Source organism: Rousettus aegyptiacus, unplaced genomic scaffold, assembly GCF_014176215.1.
Source record: "Rousettus aegyptiacus isolate mRouAeg1 unplaced genomic scaffold, mRouAeg1.p scaffold_m13_p_8, whole genome shotgun sequence".
NCBI classification, from domain to species: Eukaryota; Metazoa; Chordata; class Mammalia; order Chiroptera; family Pteropodidae; genus Rousettus; species Rousettus aegyptiacus.
The window spans coordinates 3,960,767-3,981,450 of NW_023416311.1; the positions used below are offsets into that span (position 1 = coordinate 3,960,767).

General features: G+C 41.5%; 1 protein-coding gene across 2 annotated transcripts in view; it reads left to right on the plus strand.

The window, feature by feature from the left end:
- SMG1 (SMG1 nonsense mediated mRNA decay associated PI3K related kinase) overlaps positions 1–20,684 on the plus strand; it is an 86,612-nt gene that overhangs the window by 61,236 nt on the left and 4,692 nt on the right. For both annotated transcript variants that reach the window (XM_016156919.2, XM_036225869.1), the window contains 23 exons: positions 1,332–1,578; positions 1,998–2,227; positions 3,340–3,588; positions 4,042–4,180; positions 4,265–4,374; positions 4,481–4,699; positions 5,262–5,452; positions 6,346–6,518; positions 6,665–6,944; positions 7,409–7,681; positions 7,916–8,150; positions 8,403–8,629; positions 10,081–10,231; positions 10,329–10,518; positions 10,695–11,164; positions 12,911–13,048; positions 14,289–14,441; positions 15,512–15,691; positions 16,436–16,663; positions 17,319–17,530; positions 17,689–17,795; positions 18,551–18,730; positions 18,818–18,924. In XM_016156919.2, coding sequence (XP_016012405.1) covers positions 1,332–1,578; positions 1,998–2,227; positions 3,340–3,588; positions 4,042–4,180; positions 4,265–4,374; positions 4,481–4,699; positions 5,262–5,452; positions 6,346–6,518; positions 6,665–6,944; positions 7,409–7,681; positions 7,916–8,150; positions 8,403–8,629; positions 10,081–10,231; positions 10,329–10,518; positions 10,695–11,164; positions 12,911–13,048; positions 14,289–14,441; positions 15,512–15,691; positions 16,436–16,663; positions 17,319–17,530; positions 17,689–17,795; positions 18,551–18,730; positions 18,818–18,924 — 4,689 coding nt within the window. The remainder of the gene's footprint in view (positions 1–1,331; positions 1,579–1,997; positions 2,228–3,339; positions 3,589–4,041; positions 4,181–4,264; positions 4,375–4,480; positions 4,700–5,261; positions 5,453–6,345; positions 6,519–6,664; positions 6,945–7,408; positions 7,682–7,915; positions 8,151–8,402; positions 8,630–10,080; positions 10,232–10,328; positions 10,519–10,694; positions 11,165–12,910; positions 13,049–14,288; positions 14,442–15,511; positions 15,692–16,435; positions 16,664–17,318; positions 17,531–17,688; positions 17,796–18,550; positions 18,731–18,817; positions 18,925–20,684) is intronic.

Genomic DNA, 20,684 nt, shown 5'->3' on the forward strand with positions numbered 1-20,684 from the left:
TAGAAACAAAGTACACCTACGTGTAACTAGTAATGCAAGCTGCTGAATGGAAGGAAGTGGCCTGAAGCCCAGGACGAGGCCAGCATGAAGGGTGGAACTTCTGTGCAGCATGGTCAAAATTTGCTTCTCTGTGGATTAACAGCTGTTTCTTGCTTCTCCGTCACCTTCTCAGTAACTATTAACTAAGAAACCTAGAGGAGATGGAATAATTTTTAAAACTCTGTGTGTGTGTGTGAAATAAGTCAAAAAGTTTTGCTAATTGTGTTCATTTTAAAGATGAGTTTTAAACCTTAAAAAGACTACCTGTGTCTCCCCTTTTATCTGTAGTGCAGCTTAAAAAAATCCAGCTTTTTAGAAATCTCACGCGTCCCTCCCTAATGATACATCTCTCTCTCTGCAATGACTGTTCTGAATTTAAACATTACTTACTTTTTAAAAAGGAGTTTTATTTATTAATGCATTTCCAAATGGTATATTGTTTACTTTCTACCTACTTTTTAACTTCACATGAAGGCGATCTTATTGTATATATGTGTCTGCGTTTACTACTTCCATTATTGATGGATTTATTAGCCTTAGGGTTTTTTTCCTTATGATCCATATTTTGTGTGCAGCTGATCATTGATCTGTTATGGGAAAATATCACAATTTATCCATTGTCCTGTCAGTGGATACTTGGGATTTTCCCAGTTGTCTTTTTCCTTATATGAACAAAGCTCGCTAAGGATTAAAATTTTTTCACGTCTAAGCACAGCCGAGGATTCATTAATTCAGGTGTAGGTAATTGAGTTAGCTACAGGTTAGGGACACAACTGTCCGTGTGCTCTGCTTCCTGTGAATTGTTTAGAAGGAGTTGTGTTTTTCTGAATACTTCAAGTACTCAGAGCTCTGAATTGTTACCAACATTTCAAGTGGCTTCCAAAGGCTCTGTCTGCCTGATAGCTAACACTGGCTACACTTTATGCTTTACCGTAAAGACTGAGTTGATCGTATGGGCATTGGTCAGACATAGCTTAGCAGTGGAGAATTAGTCTACGAGCCCTGGATTTTATCATCACAGCAGTGATCTCTTTTTTGCTGTGATTTCTTTGCTTGTTTGGACAGAGGAGGTGGAAGGGGGTCTGAACAAAGTAAGGAATCCCCTAGAACACACTAGCTCACCAGCGTTTCGCTCCCAGGATGGCCCAGATATGTAACACCGAATTAAACATAGGGGCTAGAACAAGAGGTATTTGTACTGGCATTGTAAGGTTACTTTTCTGCCAAATTGAATGGACGAAAATATGTTGCAATGACAATATAAACTTGTTTTTCCCATCTTATCAATGCAGATAATGCTGAGTTTGCAACAGAGAGCACAGAAACGTGCAAGTTACATCTTGCGTCTTGAAGAAATCAGCCCATGGCTGGCTGCCATGACCAACACTGAAATTGCTCTTCCTGGAGAAGTCTCCGCCAGAGACACTGTCACAATCCACAGCGTGGGCGGAACCATCACAATCTTACCTACCAAAACCAAGCCAAAGAAACTTCTCTTTCTGGGCTCAGATGGGAAGAGCTATCCTTATCTTTTCAAAGGTGGGATTTAAAAGAAGAGTGTTAGTCTGATTATCGATGCTTTCCGCGCATGCGTGGTAGGAGAGGATTGTTTCAGATAAATTTCTGTATGCCCTGATCGGCCGGGAGTGTCCTGTATCTTACGTGATTTTGAATGGAAGTGGCTGGATGCTGAGGAGTCAGCGCTTCCAGGTCCACCTGTCTCTCTGCTTAGGAACTTGTACAAACAGGGCAGTTGAGGTACAGCTGAGAATGCTAGTGTCTAACATCTTGTGATTGTTGAGAAGGTTCTCTGTAGCTCTCAGTGCGCCTCTTTGGCTGTCATGTCTTGATTGCTGTTGCTATTTGAGAAAGATACAAAAAGTGGCCCATTTCCAGCCCCATCCCATCACACTTCACCCCATTTGGTCACCTGCTCTAACTACTCTTTGTTTTTGTAGGATTGGAGGATTTACATCTGGATGAGAGAATAATGCAGTTTCTGTCTATCGTGAATACTATGTTTGCTACAATCAATCGCCAGGAAACACCGCGTTTCCATGCGCGGCACTACTCCGTGACACCGCTGGGAACGCGGTCCGGGCTGATCCAGTGGGTGGACGGAGCCACGCCCTTATTTGGTCTTTACAAACGGTGGCAACAGCGAGACGCTGCCTTACAAGCCCAGAAGGTTGAGAAAGATTCTGTTGTACACGTCCTTTTGTTTGAATGTGCCTACACAGTGTATATGTCAGTCTGTTCTCTGTTCTGTGTGAAGTATTTTTAGACTTGCTGCACTGGAGCATTTTTGCAAGTTTGTAAAAGTTAAGGAACAGACTTTAAATGTCTAGGAAGATGATTTTGAGGGACAGTTTACAAAAATAAAGTTTCAAGAGGCAGAGATAATGACATTGGGTTAATCTTATTCTAGAAAAACATGGGAGGGGGATGGCAACATGGTTGTCGATCACTCAGGAACTTGATAATTCGTATCTTAATGCCTTTTATTGGGCTTACTAGGGTCTTAAATTTGTAAATAAGAGACAGTTTCGAAACCCAGGTTCTTTTAAATTAAGTATGTAAATACACAGCTTTATATTTAGAGTTAGACACTGTGGCATCCTATTTTTATATCTGTGAAATTTATACTTTGATTTACACTAGAAGTTTAATTTAGAGTTCATTTTAGTTAAGTATCTGCTTAATATATGCCGGGAACGGTAGTATAAGTGCTATGGATATGAAGATAAACTTTAAACAGTGTCAACCTCAGTTTTCTACATCTAGCCTAAGAAAATGATTCTAATTAATTAGGGTAGCTGTGGGAAGGGGCAAGAGTTTGAAAGGAGTCAGGTTCTAAAAGTAGGCACAGGAGACTACAGAGCAATGATTGAAGGGTAAATTCGAGCTGGGAACTAGAGAAGGACTATACAAGTTTTTATCTAAGTATCTATTAATTTTATATTGATGATTAAGTTGGTAAAGAATGAAATGTGCATAAATGAATGATAAAGTTTAAAAAGAATTACATGTTACAAAGAAAAATAAATGTGACTTGGCTATTGAGTTTGAATTGAACCTCAAGAAATGTAACAGTAAGCCAAAGTATTTAATAAAGTAGAAGTACCTAAATAAGCGAAAAACATGTAGATTGTAAGAAAGATACTTACTCCAGAAGAATTGACTATTCGGTGCATTCACCTGGGGACATGGAGAATTAATTTTAAAAATACTACTTTCCATTCAAAGGAATCTTTATCCTTATTTAAATAAAGCTGATCTTAAAAAAAAATTTTTTTACAGGCTCAAGATTCCTACCAAACCCCTCAAAATCCTGGAATTGTGCCCCGTCCTAGTGAACTTTATTACAGTAAAATCGGGCCTGCTTTGAAAGCGGTCGGCCTTAGTCTGGATGTGTCTCGGCGGGATTGGCCCCTTCATGTGATGAAGGCAGTGTTGGAAGAGTTAATGGAGGCCACGCCCCCGAATCTCCTTGCTAAAGAACTTTGGTCATCTTGCACCACCCCCGATGAATGGTGGCGAGTCACACAGGTGTGTTTTTGCTCTGTAGTGAGTATTGTCGTTTCCTCTGCCCGCTTCCTGTCTTGGCTGTCTGCTGCACCCTCTCGGCCTCCCTCGACACTTGGAAGTTTGAGATCTGTATTTGAACCTTATAGTACACTCCTGTATTTATGAAACATGGCTGTGACTCTGTGAGGGCAGAACGGAGGGAATTGTGGGTGAAATAAAAGAATCAAAACTTTAGAAAGGGGAAAACCAGGGAGGCTGTCGAGGAGCTGTGTTTTTAATTCCAGTGTTCCGATGACCGGGTCGGGCCAGCATGACCCCGGTTTTGAGTGCAGCTGCTTGGCGGCCCTGCCAAGTGCCAGCCGTTTATTTAGAAACGAGGGAGGAGGGTTATGGACTCGTCAGTTTTAGAGCATCAGGTCCATGTCGAAGGCTGTCTGCTGACGTGCTTCCCTTGCTCCCTGCCTCCTTCCTCAGTTGTATGCCAGGTCCACCGCAGTCATGTCGATGGTCGGGTACATAATTGGCCTTGGGGACAGACACCTGGATAACGTGCTCATAGACATGACGACTGGAGAGGTCGTTCACATAGATTACAACGTCTGCTTTGAGAAAGGTAACGTTCACTTGAACTTTACATTTATGTGAGGATCAAATGTTTTTTGGTGAAAGGACAAAAATGTCGTGATTTGTCTTCAAGGTAAAAGCCTTCGAGTTCCCGAGAAAGTGCCTTTTCGGATGACGCAGAACATCGAAACGGCCCTGGGTGTGACCGGGGTGGAAGGCGTCTTCAGGCTCTCCTGCGAGCAGGTGCGCTGCTTCCTCTTCCACCTCTCCGCGTCCCTCTTGCCAACATGTCCCGCGCGTGAGAAGCTACGTTTGCGTCCAGACTTAATTCACACGCTTCTGCACCCAGGTTCTACACATCATGCGGCGCGGCAGGGAGACTCTGCTGACGCTGCTGGAGGCCTTCGTGTACGACCCGCTGGTGGACTGGACGGCGGGGGGTGAGGCCGGCTTCGCTGGCGCCGTCTACGGCGGAGGCGGCCAGCAGGCCGAGAGCAAGCAGAGCAAGCGGGAGATGGAGCGGGAGATCACCCGCAGCCTCTTCTCCTCCAGAGTGGCTGAGATTAAGGTGAAGCCCGTGGCCCCACGTCATTGCCATCTTTTTGTAATAGTTAACATATCCATGAAAAAGTTAGGTAGAAATGTTTTTCTGAAACTTTGTTGCGAGACTGTAGTGTATTGTATTGAGACGGCAGTGAATTAGGGCAATGTGACGTCTTACACGAAATGCAGCCGTACCGAGACACGCGCAGTCACGCTCGTGGGAGGTGGGTGAGGGATGTGACAAAGTCTTCCCTTTTTTAATAGACTGAACTGTGTTTGCCAATGACTGTTTTCAGTGTTCTTTAGCCGGATAGCCTCCTCTCAGTCTTGGTTTTATATCCTTGTAGCCAGTGATGCTAACTTTGTTTGGCGTGACATAGCATAACTTTGCGGCAATGTGGAACCAAGTCTCAGTTTATGGCTGTGTGACCTTGGACGCTTTAGTTACCGCTGTAAAATATGGGTGATGCTGTCACCCCCTCAGGGTTTTGTTGGGATTTAAATAGGGTGACATGTGCTCCTGACAGACCTCGTCCGGTCTCTCGGCTGACCCTGTGAGAATCTCCATAACTACGGTCTTTTCACAGGTGAACTGGTTTAAGAACAGAGATGAGATGCTGGTTGTGCTCCCCAAGTTGGACAGCAGCTTGGACGAGTACCTGAGCTTGCAGGAGCAACTGACGGAGGTGGAAAAACTGCAGGGCAAGCTGCTGGAAGAAATAGAGTTTCTGGAAGGAGCCGAGGGAGTGGATCACCCTTCTCACACTCTACAACACAGGTTCAGAAGTGTCGAGCTCATTTCTAAATATGTGCTGTTAATGGGGATTTTCATATTTGTGTAAACGTTGTCAAGTTAATTAGAATTATTGCAGCATCCCACGTAAATGATAAAAGCTTGCCTAAGGACTGCAGTTTCTAAGTGTTAATAAATAAGAACTCACTCAAGTTTTCTGCTTATATTTTATTTAAATGAGTAAGTTTGAAGGATGGATGGGTATAGTGGTTAGAACACTCAGCTGGGATTCAGAAAATCTTGGGTTTTGGTTTTCTTTCTATAGCTTGTATCTGAATCCTAATTCATTTGTATAATGGCAGTTTTTAACCATTAAATTAGAGTGATCTAAGTCAGTGGTCCCAACCTTTTTGGCACCCGGGACCGGTGCTCCTCTGAGACTCTAATGCCTGATGATCTGAGGTGGAGCTGAAGTGGTATTGCTGGCTGCAAATACAGATGAAACTCTTCTGGCCCACCCACCACTCACCTCCTGCTGTGCGGCCCAGTTCCTAACAGGCCATGGACCGATGCCGGCTATGGCCTGGGAGTTGGGGGACCCCTGATCTAGGTGAAGGAACCTTACACACAGCAGGTGTTCAGTGAAGGGCACTTGAATATGCAGGTTCCAGAGGCTGCATGAGGCTCTAAGGTGATAAGATTCATCAAGCAGAAGTCTTTTTTACCTTTTAATGACTCAGAACCTGACAGGTGTGGTAGAGTTTTGCTCGGAACATTGTAAGTTTAGTTGAAGGAACTATGGGGTCAGGGTAAACCGGAGAAGTAAGGGATATTGATCAGCATCCTCAGGATTGAAAAGGCGCACATCAGGCAGTCCCAAGTATGAGCAAAGTCAGGATCGTGAAAGCAGTTTTTAAATTTTTTTCCTCTTCTGCTAGGTATTCTGAACATACCCAACTACAGACTCAGCAAAGGGCTGTTCAGGAAGCAATCCAGGTGAAGCTGAATGAATTTGAACAGTGGATAACACATTATCAGGCTGCATTCAGTAATTTAGAAGCAACACAGCTTGCAAGTTTGCTTCAGGAGATAAGCACACAAATGGACCTTGGTATGAGTTGACTTATTTTAGTTACACATGAGCATGTGACTTTCGTGGTTGTGTCTTGATGTGTGGGGTTCTGGTTTGTGCGCCCTTGTGAGGACTGCCGAGTTGAAATGATTTCACCGCGATTTATAATTATCTTTTACCGAAAGGTCCTCCAAGCTACGTGCCAGCGACGGCCTTCCTGCAGAACGCGGGCCAGGCCCACTTGATCAGCCAGTGCGAGCAGCTGGAGGGGGAGGTCGGCGCGCTGCTGCAGCAGAGGCGCTCGGTGCTCCGAGGCTGCCTGGAGCAGCTGCATCACTACGCGACCGTGGCCCTGCAGTACCCGAAGGCCATATTTCAGAAGCACCGCATCGAGCAGTGGAAGGCCTGGATGGAGGAGCTGGTGTGCGGCACCACCGTGGAGCGCTGCCAGGAGCTCTACAGGAAGTGAGCTGGTAGCACTCGCGCGCTTCTCGGGGTTGGAGGCACAGTACTGTTCAGTTGTTTAATTGCATAATAATTTTTCTTGAAACAAGTGGCTGATGGATGGAATTTGACTGGAGTCTCTTTTGTGTTGGTCTCAGGAGAATTTGATTCACGCTTTCCCTTATAAGACAATGGTTTTTCCTAATATCTTAAAATGTATCCCAGTGTAAGAGTGGTGGGTGGGATCCAAGGTAAAGAGAGCTAAACGCAAACATTGATTCTGTCGCCAGTGAGTCATCTTAGGACATCACTGTGGCTCTTGAGACTTTCCTAACTGTAACATGGAAGTAATGAATCCCGCTCTTCACTGTTGGAGGATCAGATGCAATATTCAGTATGCAGTATTTTGTAAAGCATGAACTTTATTTACAAGTAGGGAGTTGTTATGTTATAAACCGACACCTCTTTCTGCTCATGTCATACAGATATGAAATGCAGTATGCCCCCCAGCCACCGCCAACAGTGTGTCAGTTCATCACTGCCACCGAGATGACCCTGCAGCGGTTCGCAGCCGACATAAACAGCAGACTCATCAGACAGGTGGAGCGCTTGAAACAGGAAGCTGTCACGGTGCCCGTTTGTGAAGATCAGTTGAAAGAAATTGAACGTTGCATTAAAGTGTTCCTTCACGAGAATGGAGAAGAAGGCTCTTTGAGTCTAGCGAGTGTTATCATTTCCGCCCTTTGTACCCTCACAAGGTAGAGTTAGCTGGCCTCGAACCGAGACCATCTCATCCATTGTCTTAGGAATATTGATGCTTATTGAAATTTTATGTGTCTTTTGTTTACTCTCAAACTTAAGATATTCTTTGACTTTCATTCGTCTTGCCCAGTGTTATAGCTGATTTATTTTTTTTAAGATCTTGATGTATTCTTGTTTGTGTGTGAATCTAGCTAGGTCCGTTTCACTATACAAACGTTTGTCACTTGCAGGCGTAACCTGATGATGGAAGGGGCAGCTTCGAGTGCCGGAGAGCAGCTGGTTGATCTGACTTCTCGGGATGGAGCCTGGTTCCTGGAGGAGCTCTGCAGTATGAGCGGAAACGTCACTTGCCTGGTTCAGTTACTGAAGCAGTGCCACCTGGTGCCCCAGGACCTGGACATCCCGAACCCCATGGAAGCATCGGAGGCAGTTCACTTAGCTAATGGAGTGTACACCTCGCTTCAGGTGAACACTTTTAAATGGGGCTTACATTTTAAGTTGGTTTTAGGTATTGAACAATTATATGTCTCATCTCTTGAGTTCAGGAAAGCACTTTGACGTCCTCCTTTGTGACGTTACTGAAGCAGTCACTTAAGAGATCAGTGCGAGGTTTATATCCATAACTTGTTTACAGTTGCATCAAGTTTGTTCTTAAATTATGGCAGTAACTTAACAAAACTCAGAAAACATTAAATTGTATTTCTCACATATTTATAGGAATTAAATTCAAATTTCCGGCAAATCATATTTCCAGAAGCACTGAGGTGTTTAATGAAAGGAGAGCACACGTTAGAAAGTATGCTTCACGAGCTGGACGGTCTCATTGAGCAGACCACCGATGGCGTTCCCCTGCAGACTCTTGTCGAATCTCTTCAGGCCTATTTAAGAAACGCAGCCATGGGACTCGAGGAAGAAACACACGCGCATTACATCGACGTGGCCAGGCAAGTGCATGCCAGCGGGGCCCCAGTGCCTTCTGGAAGACACGGGGAAGCCAGCCAAGGGCTCTGAGCTCTTACGTTAGTTTGAGTTTATTGTTCATTTTTAGAGCGGATACGGTTACTTAGAAATGCTTAGGCACGTACCTTTAAAAAGAAAACCTTGTATTTGAAAATAACTGTGGATTCATAAGAAGTCGTAAAAAAAAAAAAGTGGGCAGGGTCTCGTGTGCACGTCATCTCCACCCCGGCGCTAGCGTCCCGCGTCCTTCCAGGGCCGTAGTAGCGCCACGCAGATGACGTGGGAATCAGTGTGCTGAGCTGGCGAAGGTTTGACGGTAACACGTGCACTCATTTTGAGTATTGTGCGTGTGCGTAGTTCCACGTGTGTTTATCACGTGCATTCTCACGTCCCCCTAGTGCTCTCGCTTCACCAGACGTGCACACGAGGGGGAGTGTGGGGTTTTGCGAGCCAGGCCTTGGAGCCCTGTGGAAGCCTCTTAGCCAGTTCGCTTAGCTAGTGGAGTATACACTTTACTTCAGATGAATGCCGTATTTCTCATATCTTAAATCCAGAAAAACAGTTTGACTTTGGAACCTGTAGGGAGGCAGGGTGGTTGCTCCAGCCACGTACCGTAGCCACAGCTGGGCCCTGAGCCCCTTTGTCCCTGGTGACTCATGACCTCTTTCTTTGCTGTTCTTGTGTCCAAGCGCGCTCCAGAAAGTATAATTCAGAGGGTAGAATTCGAATGGTCCCACCACACTTTCTCCCGTGGGAAAATCAAAGGTGTACGACAGGATAGAGAATAGTATAATGAAACCCCATTTCATCAGCTTTGGTGATCACCTGCTTGTCTCTGGTCAGTCTTATTTAAGTTGTGCTGCCTCAACTTTTTTGCAGCAAATACCCTTTCATTCCTAAATACTATAGGAGGTACATACCTAAAATGCCAACTTATTTTTCTTACTCATGGTACCATTATTTCAGCAAAAAAGGTAATAATAATTCCTTGATGTTTTCTGTTATCCTGCGTTCAAAGTTTTTTAATATTTTCATGTTTCTTTGTAGTTGTTTTACTATACAAAAGAATCAGTATAATTATAGCATAAACGTGTCAGCTAAATAGTGATTTAATTATTTGCACAGCATATTTATCATAATTTCTAGCAATTTGAAGTTAGTTGTTAAATCCGTAAACTTTTGAATTTATGAATTGTCAGAATTCAAGTTTGCATAAAATTTAATCACGTGAACAGTTACTGATATGGAATTGGAACCATTGACGTCACATTGACTGACGTCAGGTGCCATTCTGTCATTATGCTGCTTCCTTAATGCAAAAAGACTTTTTTTCTAGACTTTGCATGCAATCTGTGAGACTTGTTGACTTTTCTTGTTCCCCCTAAATTTTATTACTCTGCAGTGAGGGTTATAACTCCCCCTTCTTTTCTTCTAGAATACTTCACGCTCAATATGGTGAATTAATCCAACCAAGAAATGGTTCAGTTGACGAGACACCAAAAATGTCAGCTGGCCAGATGCTTTTGGTAGCATTTGATGGCATGTTTGCGCAAGTTGAAACTGCTTTTGGCTTATTAGTTGAAAAGGTAACTACTGACTTGGTTTTATAAATAACAAGTGTATCAGAGTTGTTCAGTGTAGGTAGAGAGGAGAAATGAACTTTCTTTTCTTTCCTTTATGTAGTTAAACAAGATGGAAATCCCCGTAGCCTGGAGAAAGATCGACATCATCAGGGAAGCCCGGAGCACCCAGGTCAACTTTTTTGATGACGACAATCACCGGCAGGTGCTCGAAGAGATTTTCTTTCTAAAAAGACTACAGACAATTAAGGAGTTCTTCAGGCTCTGTGGCACCTTTTCTAAAACTTTGTCAGGTAATAGTGCACCTTCCAACAGGCTGGATTGAGTTGCATAGTACTTTGGAAGGGGGCGGCATGAAGTAGGTTTATCTTAATTGCACACTCATCAAATCTTCAGTTTATAAATAAGCATCACTATTACCTCATTTTAGTTTTGCACGAAGTACTTTAAGGCAGTGTTCCTTTTTCAGGATCCAGTTCCCTTGACGATCAGAATACCGTAAATGGGCCTGTACAGGTCGTCAGTGTGAAAACCCTGTTTCGAAACTCCTGTTTCAGCGAAGACCAGATGGCCAAACCCATCAAGGCCTTCACAGCCGACTTTGTGCGGCAGCTGCTGATTGGGCTGCCCAACCAGGCCCTGGGCCTCACGCTCTGCAGCTTCATCAGCGCGCTTGGTGTAGACATCATCGCTCAAGTAGAGGCAAAGGATTTTGGTGCTGAAAGCAAGGTTTCCGTGGATGATTTGTGTAAGAAAGCCGTGGAGCACAATATCCAGGTCGGGAAGTTCTCCCAGCTGGTCATGAACCGGGCGACCGTGCTGGCCAGTTCCTATGACACCGCTTGGAAGAAGCACGACTTGGTGCGCAGGCTGGAAACCAGCATTTCCTCCTGCAAGACGAGCCTGCAGCGTGTTCAGCTGCACATCGCCATGTTTCAAGTAAGGATTTTCGTTTATAACATGCTTCCCCTCAGTGGAGGAAGTTGAACAATTAGGAGAAGATAAAGCAATGTAAAGAAGAGTAATTCCTAAACTTCCTGAATTGTGCCAGCCCAGAGCAAACCCAGCTTGGGCATTTTGGCGCGTTCCGATTACTCCTTGTTTCTCTTTTACGTAGTCGAGATGTTTTGCGTTTTACAGCTGTGATTCGAATTACTCCCGTCGGTGTTGTTGTGGTTAGTATAATCTAACCACTCTGTGTCAGAAGTACTGCAAATACAGTTTCCGACGGTCGCATACGCTCGTTATGTGGATATGTTTTATTTAACATGTAATTAAGATTATTTCTAAAGTGACTTCTGTTTCTCTGATGCTCTGCTGACATAACAGCTCTGTGCATAAATCTGTCTCATCTGGGAATTGTTTTCAGAAGCTTGTTTTTGTCCTTCATTGCATGGGGGCAGTATGATGACAGCGCAGGCGTTAGGGGTGAGATGGATTCGGTTTCAGGTATATGAACCTGTTTAACCTTCCCAATTTCTTCATCTGTGGGGTGAGTACAGTACCTCTCTCAAAGGTTAATGACCATGGGGGTTAAAAATGGTGATCTACGTAAGACATCAAGCACAATAAAAATGGTAGCTGTTTTTCTTATTTGTTTTTTTTTTTTCCAAGTATAGTCTTCAGTATTGTTAGTAGTGTCAAACAAGTTGTAGCATGGAGTCATGTCTGGGGACTACATTTTTCTGGGATTTCTTCGGGCACACACAGTGATTTCTTTTATGTGGAATACACTTCCCAGTAGTGGAGTTGGTGGTTTCACCCAGTATGTGGAACCCGTATTTCCTTCTCTTTGCAGTTTTGTTGTTGGCTGTTCTCTTAGCTTGTAAGTTAAGAAAAGTAATTAATTCAAATTCCGAAATTGCATTTATTATATAGTAAGTCCCTCTAGCACATTGGGATGTGTTTCTGGAATTTTTTTTACTTCTAAAAAATGTAATACTGAGAGTTTTATACATTTTGGAATTTATTCCCTTAAAGTTGACAGCCGTATGGAAAGCATTGTGAAACTCCATTCAGTTTTATCTGAATACATTTTAAGCTGTCAGCACAAAGTATATTACTTTTAAATTGAAACCAGAATATCTCTTGGGCCTCCTGGGGCCACCCTTGTAACATACGGGATGGCTCGATCCTCTGTCAACAGTTGCCTGCCATTTTGTGTCACTTCTAGGTTCTCTACTTGGAGATATCTTCCCTTGCCTGCCGCTGCCATTGTTTCTTTCGGTACCTTGCTTAGCCTCCATGCTGCACAACCCTCCCTGCCACCACCCCTGCTCCAGCCTCTTACCCGGAGGTTATCTTTTGGGGGGATTGTGTACTAGACTTTTACATAGAGTGGGACATATCTTCAGAATTACTATTTTGATGTTGCATATCACTGATCCAAGAAATTTTATCAGCTAGTCTCTACCTTAGGAAAATTTTCACCTTATTGTGATTCTTTTTATTTATTAATTTTTTTTGGCTTTCCCCTGATATGCGTGCGCGTGCACACACACACACACTTAATTAAGTTTGGTTGTGATTCTTTTGTAATGTTTCTTCTATTTTTCCTGCTCACTCCACTTTGCTGCAGTTGGGTTTTTGTCTTGCCAGGTCCTAACACACAGCTCCCTTCCCTTGTTTATCTAAAGTTTATTGTTGTTGTTGCTGATTTTATTCCATTTCTTTTTCTTTGAACAGTGGCAGCATGAAGATCTCCTCATCAACAGACCCCAAGCCATGTCAGTCACGCCGCCCCCGCGGTCTGCCATCCTAACCAGCATGAAAAAGAAACTTCACACTCTGAGCCAGATCGAAACTTCAATTGCAACAGTTCAGGTATGTTCTGTCACATCTTCCAGGACTTCTTTCTTTTAGAAATAAGCGACACTGTGTTAGTGCTGTGTTCTTCAGTTTATCTACGTGCCCTCCTCGGTTTCTAAGCCAAAGGAGAATAACTTTTATACTTTTATTTTTAATTTTACATGTTTTCATTTTCTTTTTCCCTCCCAGGTAATTGAATCATACAGTAGCAGTATATTTTGAATGAGGAGTAGAGATATACTAAATATTTCAGGTTTTCTACTGAATTTGATGATTACTATGCCTTTATACATTAAGGGAACCTTAGTGATTAGAAAAACTTGAATACGTAATTTGTTTGCTGAAATGTATATAAGCAAGCATTTCTAGCTTATTAATATCTGATAAGCTTAGGCATTTCTTACCTTTATTGTGTCGTTAATGGGATTTTGTGATGTCAGAGGCAGCAAAACATTTTTCCAAACTGTGACAATTGACTATTTCTCTGTCATGTCACCCAAATATTTAATCTTGCCTCCTTTTTTCAAATAAGAGAACCTGGTCTTGATAATGGTTACATGTATACATACATCGTGTATTCTTATACTTTATGTACTCAATAGTATCTGACATTTTTACGTTCTTTATAAATGAATATTAGTATAGAATAAATATAATTACTTCCTAAATATTTAAAAAAATTTTAATGAAACTTTTTTGAAGATCGAAATATTTTTTCTCTACAGCATATTGGTCCCAGTTTTCAACTTAGGAGAAGGAACTCTTGCCCTTTTTTTTCTGATTTTAGAGGAGGATGTGTGTGAGAGAAAGGCAGGGAAAAGAGAGAATGTGAATTCCTCCACCTGAAATGTTGAATACAACTGAATAGATTTTTACTATTATTCATAAATTTGAATTTCTGGAAATCTGATTTTCATCTTTCACAATCGAAAGTATAGTGGATTTTCTTAAAGATAGCTCATGTAGAACAGTAAATATTTGATGTAGCAGGTGTTTTGTTATAAAGACTGTTTAAAAAAGAAACTTCAAATTTTAAAACAGTATACCGAAAGTGAATTCTTACTTCCTCAGACATGTTTAGTATTCAAAGTGAAATCTAAATTAATTCTAAAAGGTGACTGTTTGTTAAAGATGTTTTCTAAATTATGTATGCCCCACCCTGCTTGTTTTGAATTTCTTATATTTATATAAAATTTTCAATAGCCACAAAGTGGAGAGAGTCAAATATTCACCGAGATTCTGATGGCTTTTATAGGAGAAGCTGGCAGCACTTGAAGCAAGTATTGAACAACGACTCAAGTGGGCGGGTGGTGCCAACCCAGCACTGGCACCCGTACTACAAGATTTTGAAACAACGATAGCTGAAAGAAGAAATCTTGTCCTTAAAGAGAGCCAAAGAGCAAGTCAGGTATTGGGGCCCATGTACGCCATCTTTGTTTTTGGTTGCAGGATTGCGTAGCTGATTGGGTGGTACATGTTGGATAAGTAGGGGGAGCTTGAGAGCAGTGCCCCACGCCCCTCCCCCCCACCCCCACTCCCCAGTTTACAGCCCTGGCAAGAGGGACCAATGGGCCTTGGGCGGGGGCAGCGTTCCAGTCGGTTATTTCCCTAGACCCTTATGCCACCCAGTTAAACAAGTGGATTCAACCTCTGTTGGAAAATCAAGCGTTCAATTCCTTATTTATCTGAGGTACTCTTTATATGCAACTAAGGTGATCCAAAGATTTTAATGTTATTTTTTCATGTGACAAATGAAATGTCTTATGACTTAGTGTTCTGCCAGAGGTTGTGGATTAACTTTGTTGTGATTGGGAGGGGAGCATCAAAAACTAAACACTATCATATAATTTTCAATCAGGTGCAAATAAACTAATAATAATTTCCATATCCCATATACTCATCACCTAAATTTAATAATTATTGCCTTAGTCCTATTTTATTTCCTCTATATTTCCTACTTCTCCTTCCTATCCCATAGTTCGTGGAAATCCCAAATATTCTGTCATTTTATCTGTAAATATTATCTGTAAAGATGAGAACCATTTAAATATAATCACAGTACTATTACCTACTTTAAACAATATGCTTAATATTGTCAAATATGTGCTTAGCATTTTGTGACCTTTATTGTGAAGCGAGGCAGGAGTAGAAGCAGAAAGGGAACATTCCTCCTTGAAATTGGGACATAGCACAAAGGGCAGCTGAATGGGATAACAGTTTTCTTTTGGAGTAAATTATTTTTGTAAAACAGTCATGTAGAAGGTTATCTAATGCCGCTAGGCTACACTGGACCTAACAGCATCAACAACAACAACAAAAAGAGGATTAGGTCTGTTTTTCAAAAGAGTCATATGAATACATAACATTTTCAGGACCCATTCTGATCCTGAATTCTGGCAATGAATAGGTAGTATTTTTTCATTAACTGCATTTTTCTCCTCATTGTGGTGGTTTCATTCCCCTTTTGCCTCTACACAGGTCACTTTCCTCTGCAGCAACATCATCCATTTTGAGAGTTTACGAACTAGAACCGCAGAAGCCTTAAACCTGGACACGGCATTATTTGAACTAATCAAACGTTGCCAACAAATGTGTTCATTTGCATCACAGTTTAACAGTTCAGTCTCTGAGTTAGAGCTTCGTTTATTACAGAGAGTGGTGAGTTTTGAATCGTGGTCAAGTAGACTTGGTGATTACGATGATAAAGCCAGTGTTATACACTGAAATCAATTTAATATAGTCACTCTGTTTACATTTATTGCGTGTGTACTGTTTATAAGGTGCTCTGAGGGATACAGCGATGATTCAGTCTTGTTCGTAGCCTCTAAGAAACTTGTTATTTACACAAATAATACAGTGAATGAAAAAGTGGAAAGGATTCTCAGAGGTACTGTGGGGGTTGAGAGGGAAGGCGGGAGAGAGCGTATAGCAAAGGACTCAGGCGCGCTGAGAACAGCGTAGCATGCAGCAGGGGCTGGTGGAAGATGCGTGCTGGACCGGTGAGTTAAGGCCAGAAATATCAAGTTGATAAATTCAGTGTTTATATTTTGTGGAAAGGGTTTAGGCTATGTACTAGGAAGCTCTGGTTGGGTTTTAAAGAGTGACTTACAGGGAGTTTAGGGTCCTGGAAAGGGTCATTTGTGTTATTCCAGATAATGTTTATTAGGTCTTAAAGCATTTATTCCCTGAATGATTATGCAAAAAAGTTTAAAGTCTTTGCATTTCATAGATCGTTTAAATTTTCGTTGAGAACTATTTCGTAGGTAATTCATGACCTGGCAACTGAGGTTCTTTGTGTTAGTTTGAGTTACCTTTTGATGGTGATGGTGGCGGTAATGATGATGAAAAGAATGTAATATTCCAACAGATACTTAAAATCAAACAACTGTTTCTTCTATTTAGGATACTAGTCTTGAACATCCCATTGGCAGCTCTGAATGGCTTTTGTCAGCACACAAACAATTGACCCAGGATATGTCTACTCAGAGAGCAGTTCAGACAGAGAAAGAGCAACAGATAGAAACAGTCTGTGAAACAATTCAGGGTCTGGTTGACAATATAAAGACTGTGCTCACTGGTCATAACCGGCAGCTTGGAGATGTCAAACATCTCCTGAAAGCAATGGCTAAGGTAAGACTAACGACTGTGACACACAGTTACTTCCCCTTTTTATAGAATTACAAGTAGCTGTATTTATATGACATGAACAGAAACCATTTCTGTCATGTCACACCTTCCAGTTTGTTTGTAACTGAGTTAATTTGTGTTTTCATCAACTATTTTTTTTAAGTAGTCAGTGGCATCCTGATTTTGTACACAGAAAAAGAGAGGCTTAAAGGAACTAATTCAGCAAAGTCATTTAGTATATAATAGCGCTGAAACTTGAACTTAGCCTCAGAGCGTTTAGATCTCCAGCCTCTCCTCTTCCCCATCCTCACCCCCACACTCATGTAGTTTGCCTCCATAATGACCAAAATATGGTCTCTTCTTTCCAGTCTCCTACATAATATAGTTAATGAGGAAACTAATTGAGCTCCCAGAAAAGGCACAGTTACTTGATCATTACAGAACAGTGCATCATTTAATTTTAGGATTTATTTTATTTAGAATTTTTATTTTGTGCTGGAAAAAAGATTCCTATAGAAAAGGAGTTAAATGGTAATAAGTGGTTTAAACAAATTGACCTTCGGAAAACACTTATTCCCTGTTATTCAAAAGGATACTGTCTGAAGAGTAATTACTGAAACAAACACCGGCTTTTCTTAATCGTTAATGTGAATTCTAGGATGAGGAAGCTGCTCTGGCAGATGGTGAAGATGTCCCCTATGAGAACAGTGTTAGGCAGTTCTTGGGTGAATATAAATCGTGGCAAGACAACATTCAGACGGTGCTGTTTACACTAGTCCAAGCTATGGGTCAGGTGCGAAGTCAAGAACATGTTGAAATGCTCCAAGAAATAACTCCCACTTTGAAAGAACTGAAAACACAGAGTCAGAGGTAAGAGTGCCTTCTGGCGTAAATTTAAAATAAAAGCAGAATCTCTGGTGTAGTCAGTTTTGTTTATGTAATTCGTTTAATTTTTTGTTTTATTCATATTTATGAGCTGTTATATGGTAAAACATTTAATAAATAAGCTATTTTATCTTGTTTTTCAGTATCTATAATAATTTAGTGAGTTTTGCATCACCCTTAATCACTGATGCAACAAATGAATGTTCAAGTCCAACGTCATCGGCTACGTATCAGCCATCCTTTGCTGCAGGTAAGACTCCCTACTTCAAAAAGACCCGAATCTTGATCTGTCACTAACCTACATATAGATGCTAAGACTTTTAAATATACTATAAGTGTCTAACGTGTTTATAGTTATCACCTTTTTTAAAAAGGGTTTCCTTAAATTGCGTCATATTGCAAACCGAACAGATTTTGGCTTAATTTTAAAAGTACTTGTGTTCAAATAGTCTTTAAATAATTCATTATATGATTATAAAATATATTCTTTTTAGGGAAATTTAGAAAAATAATAAAAAATATGTAGTTCTATTCCAGTTAGAGGTAAAACCCACAGTTTGTTTGTCGATTGATTTTTCTAAGCATGCACACACATATTCGTCAACTGGGAACATTTCCGTGAATGTTGCCTTTTCCCACTTACTATTAAATGGCTAATTTCCCTGTCATTATAGTTTTTCAACGACTTAATGGCCAAACAATATGGCATTCTGTGACTTTACCGTATTAATCTTGCATTGCTGGACAGTTATTTATAGTTCTTTGATGCCACAATGAGCCAGGGAGCATCATTGTATAAATTTGCATCTGAAAATCTATTTAGGCTATATTTTTAGGAAGTCAGTTTCTGTTTCAAGGGATACGGTCTTTAAGGTTATGAAATTATATCAATTTTCAAGGCCGCCCTTCTGTAGTCGATGATTGAGAGAGCACCGCCCTGCTGTCTGCTGTCGGTCCCCCTCTACTTTCCGTTCACATGCGACTTGCGCCTCTCTTTCTCTATAGCAGTCCGAAGCAACACTGGCCAGAAGACTCAACCTGATGTCATGTCACAGAATGCTAGAAAGCTAATGCAGAAAAATCTTGCTACATCAGCAGATACTCCACCAAGCGCGGTTCCGGGAACTGGCAAGAGTGTTGCTTGTAGTCCTAAAAAGGCCGTCAGAGACCCTAAAACTGGGAAAGGTGATTATTTAGAACAAGGTCGCCTTAAATATTTATACAAAGTAGTAGTAGTCTGACTGACGTACATATGTTTCCATTGCTTCATAGCTGTGCAGGAGAGAAACTCGTATGCAGTGAGTGTGTGGAAGAGAGTGAAAGCCAAGTTAGAGGGCCGAGATGTTGATCCAAATAGGAGGATGTCAGTTGCTGAACAGGTGACCATTTTTTATAACTTGAGCTACACATTTTAATGCTGCAGAAACAGTATAGATTTCAAGGTCCCTCACCCTGTTCCTGGTGGTTTATCAAGAAATGAGAAACTTAAATCTTTTAAAACTTAAAGCATTTTGAAAGAAGATTTTGACTAGCAGCTCTGGGATCGTCAAATATTCACTGTTTTACTCTGACCCTACCCTATTAGCACTTTCTTTTCTCCCCAGCCCTTTTTTAAAGAAATTTAAGGTGTGACTTGACCCGCTCCTCCACCAAAAGACAATTTGAAAGAGGACTGAGGATGCCATTTTGGATGTTTATGGGTGTCACTTTGTCTGAAATCATTACTCTGCAATTTTCTCATTAGAATTATTGTATCTATAACTCTGAGGATGACTTGTTTCCCCCGAGCTGTTTATTTTGAAAAATTCAAACCTGCAGAACTGGAGGAGTGCTCAGCTCACATACTCCCCCTGGAGCTGGTAAACCTGCCGCTGCTTTCCTGCCTCGGCCTCACTCCTCTGTGTCTGTGTGTGCATGGGCAGTCTTTCAGAACCATTGGACAGTGAGCTGCCGGCAGCATAAATTCTATGCCTAGATACTTGAGCATATATCTCCTAAACAAAACATCGTAACACACAGCTACAGTATAATTATGTAACTGTCAAGTCAAACATAAAATTGGTGTCAGCATTGACTCTCATCTGACATTCAGTCCATTTTCTGACTTCTCTCATTATGCCAAAATGTCCTTTATTACTTAACCCTCCTCGTGTTAGACCATGGTCAACACGGTTGACACGCCGTGGTCAACGTTCATCCTTCATTTCATATGCTTGCCTACTTTTAGTCTCCTTTAATGTCTAGAACAGTTCCCAGCTTTTTTTTTTTCTTTTGACATTGACATTTTGGTGTGTCCAGACCATTTGGTTTGCAGAATATGCGTGTCTGTATTTGTCTTATATTTTCCTTATAATTAGATTCAGAGTCAACATTTTTGGCAGGAATGCTACATCAGTGATGTCAGAATTTTACATTAAGAATTTAAACACGTCAGTTTGTGCCATCTTTGACAAAAGTTAGATCACTTGGTCAAGGACAGTGTTTTCCTGAATTCTCCATTACAAATGTAACTTTTCTTCTATAAAAATTTGAGACTGAATATCCTATTTTCTATTGGATCCATGATTCAATTTTAACATCAGCAAGAAAAGGATTTTTTAAAAATTTATTTTAAACACTATTACATCGCTGTATAGAACCTGGGCTTACATCTTCTTGGTCAAGAGTCACTTTTTAGAAACAGTTTGTCAAGTTTGTTAAAAGCCGGGGACAGTGTTCAGCCCTGTGGGTTGTGTGCTTTCATGACTGCCTGTCATAGCTCTCTGGCCACCCTTTTAAAGGAGGCTTGGCTATGGTGCTTTCTGTTCTGATAGTTATTTTACGTGAATAAAAGGTTCCCATAGGAGTGGGGTAAGGATAGAGTTCTTTCGGCTTTTGGTATGGGTTTTATAATTCAGCCATATCGTGAGCATTTACTCTATAATTGGCCCTCGATGGACACCCTGGATATAGAGATGATTGTATCTCTCACAGTAAAAAACTTCAGTTAAGTCAGAATCTGTAAGCATTTATTGAGCCCTCAGGTGGGTGCCCAGAATCTGCTGGGCACTTTTTTTACACAGCACCTAAGTATTTACCCGGTGACTTGACGTGTTTAACCCCAAGGGCAGTTGTGGGGTCAGTGGAGCTCGCTCTCCAT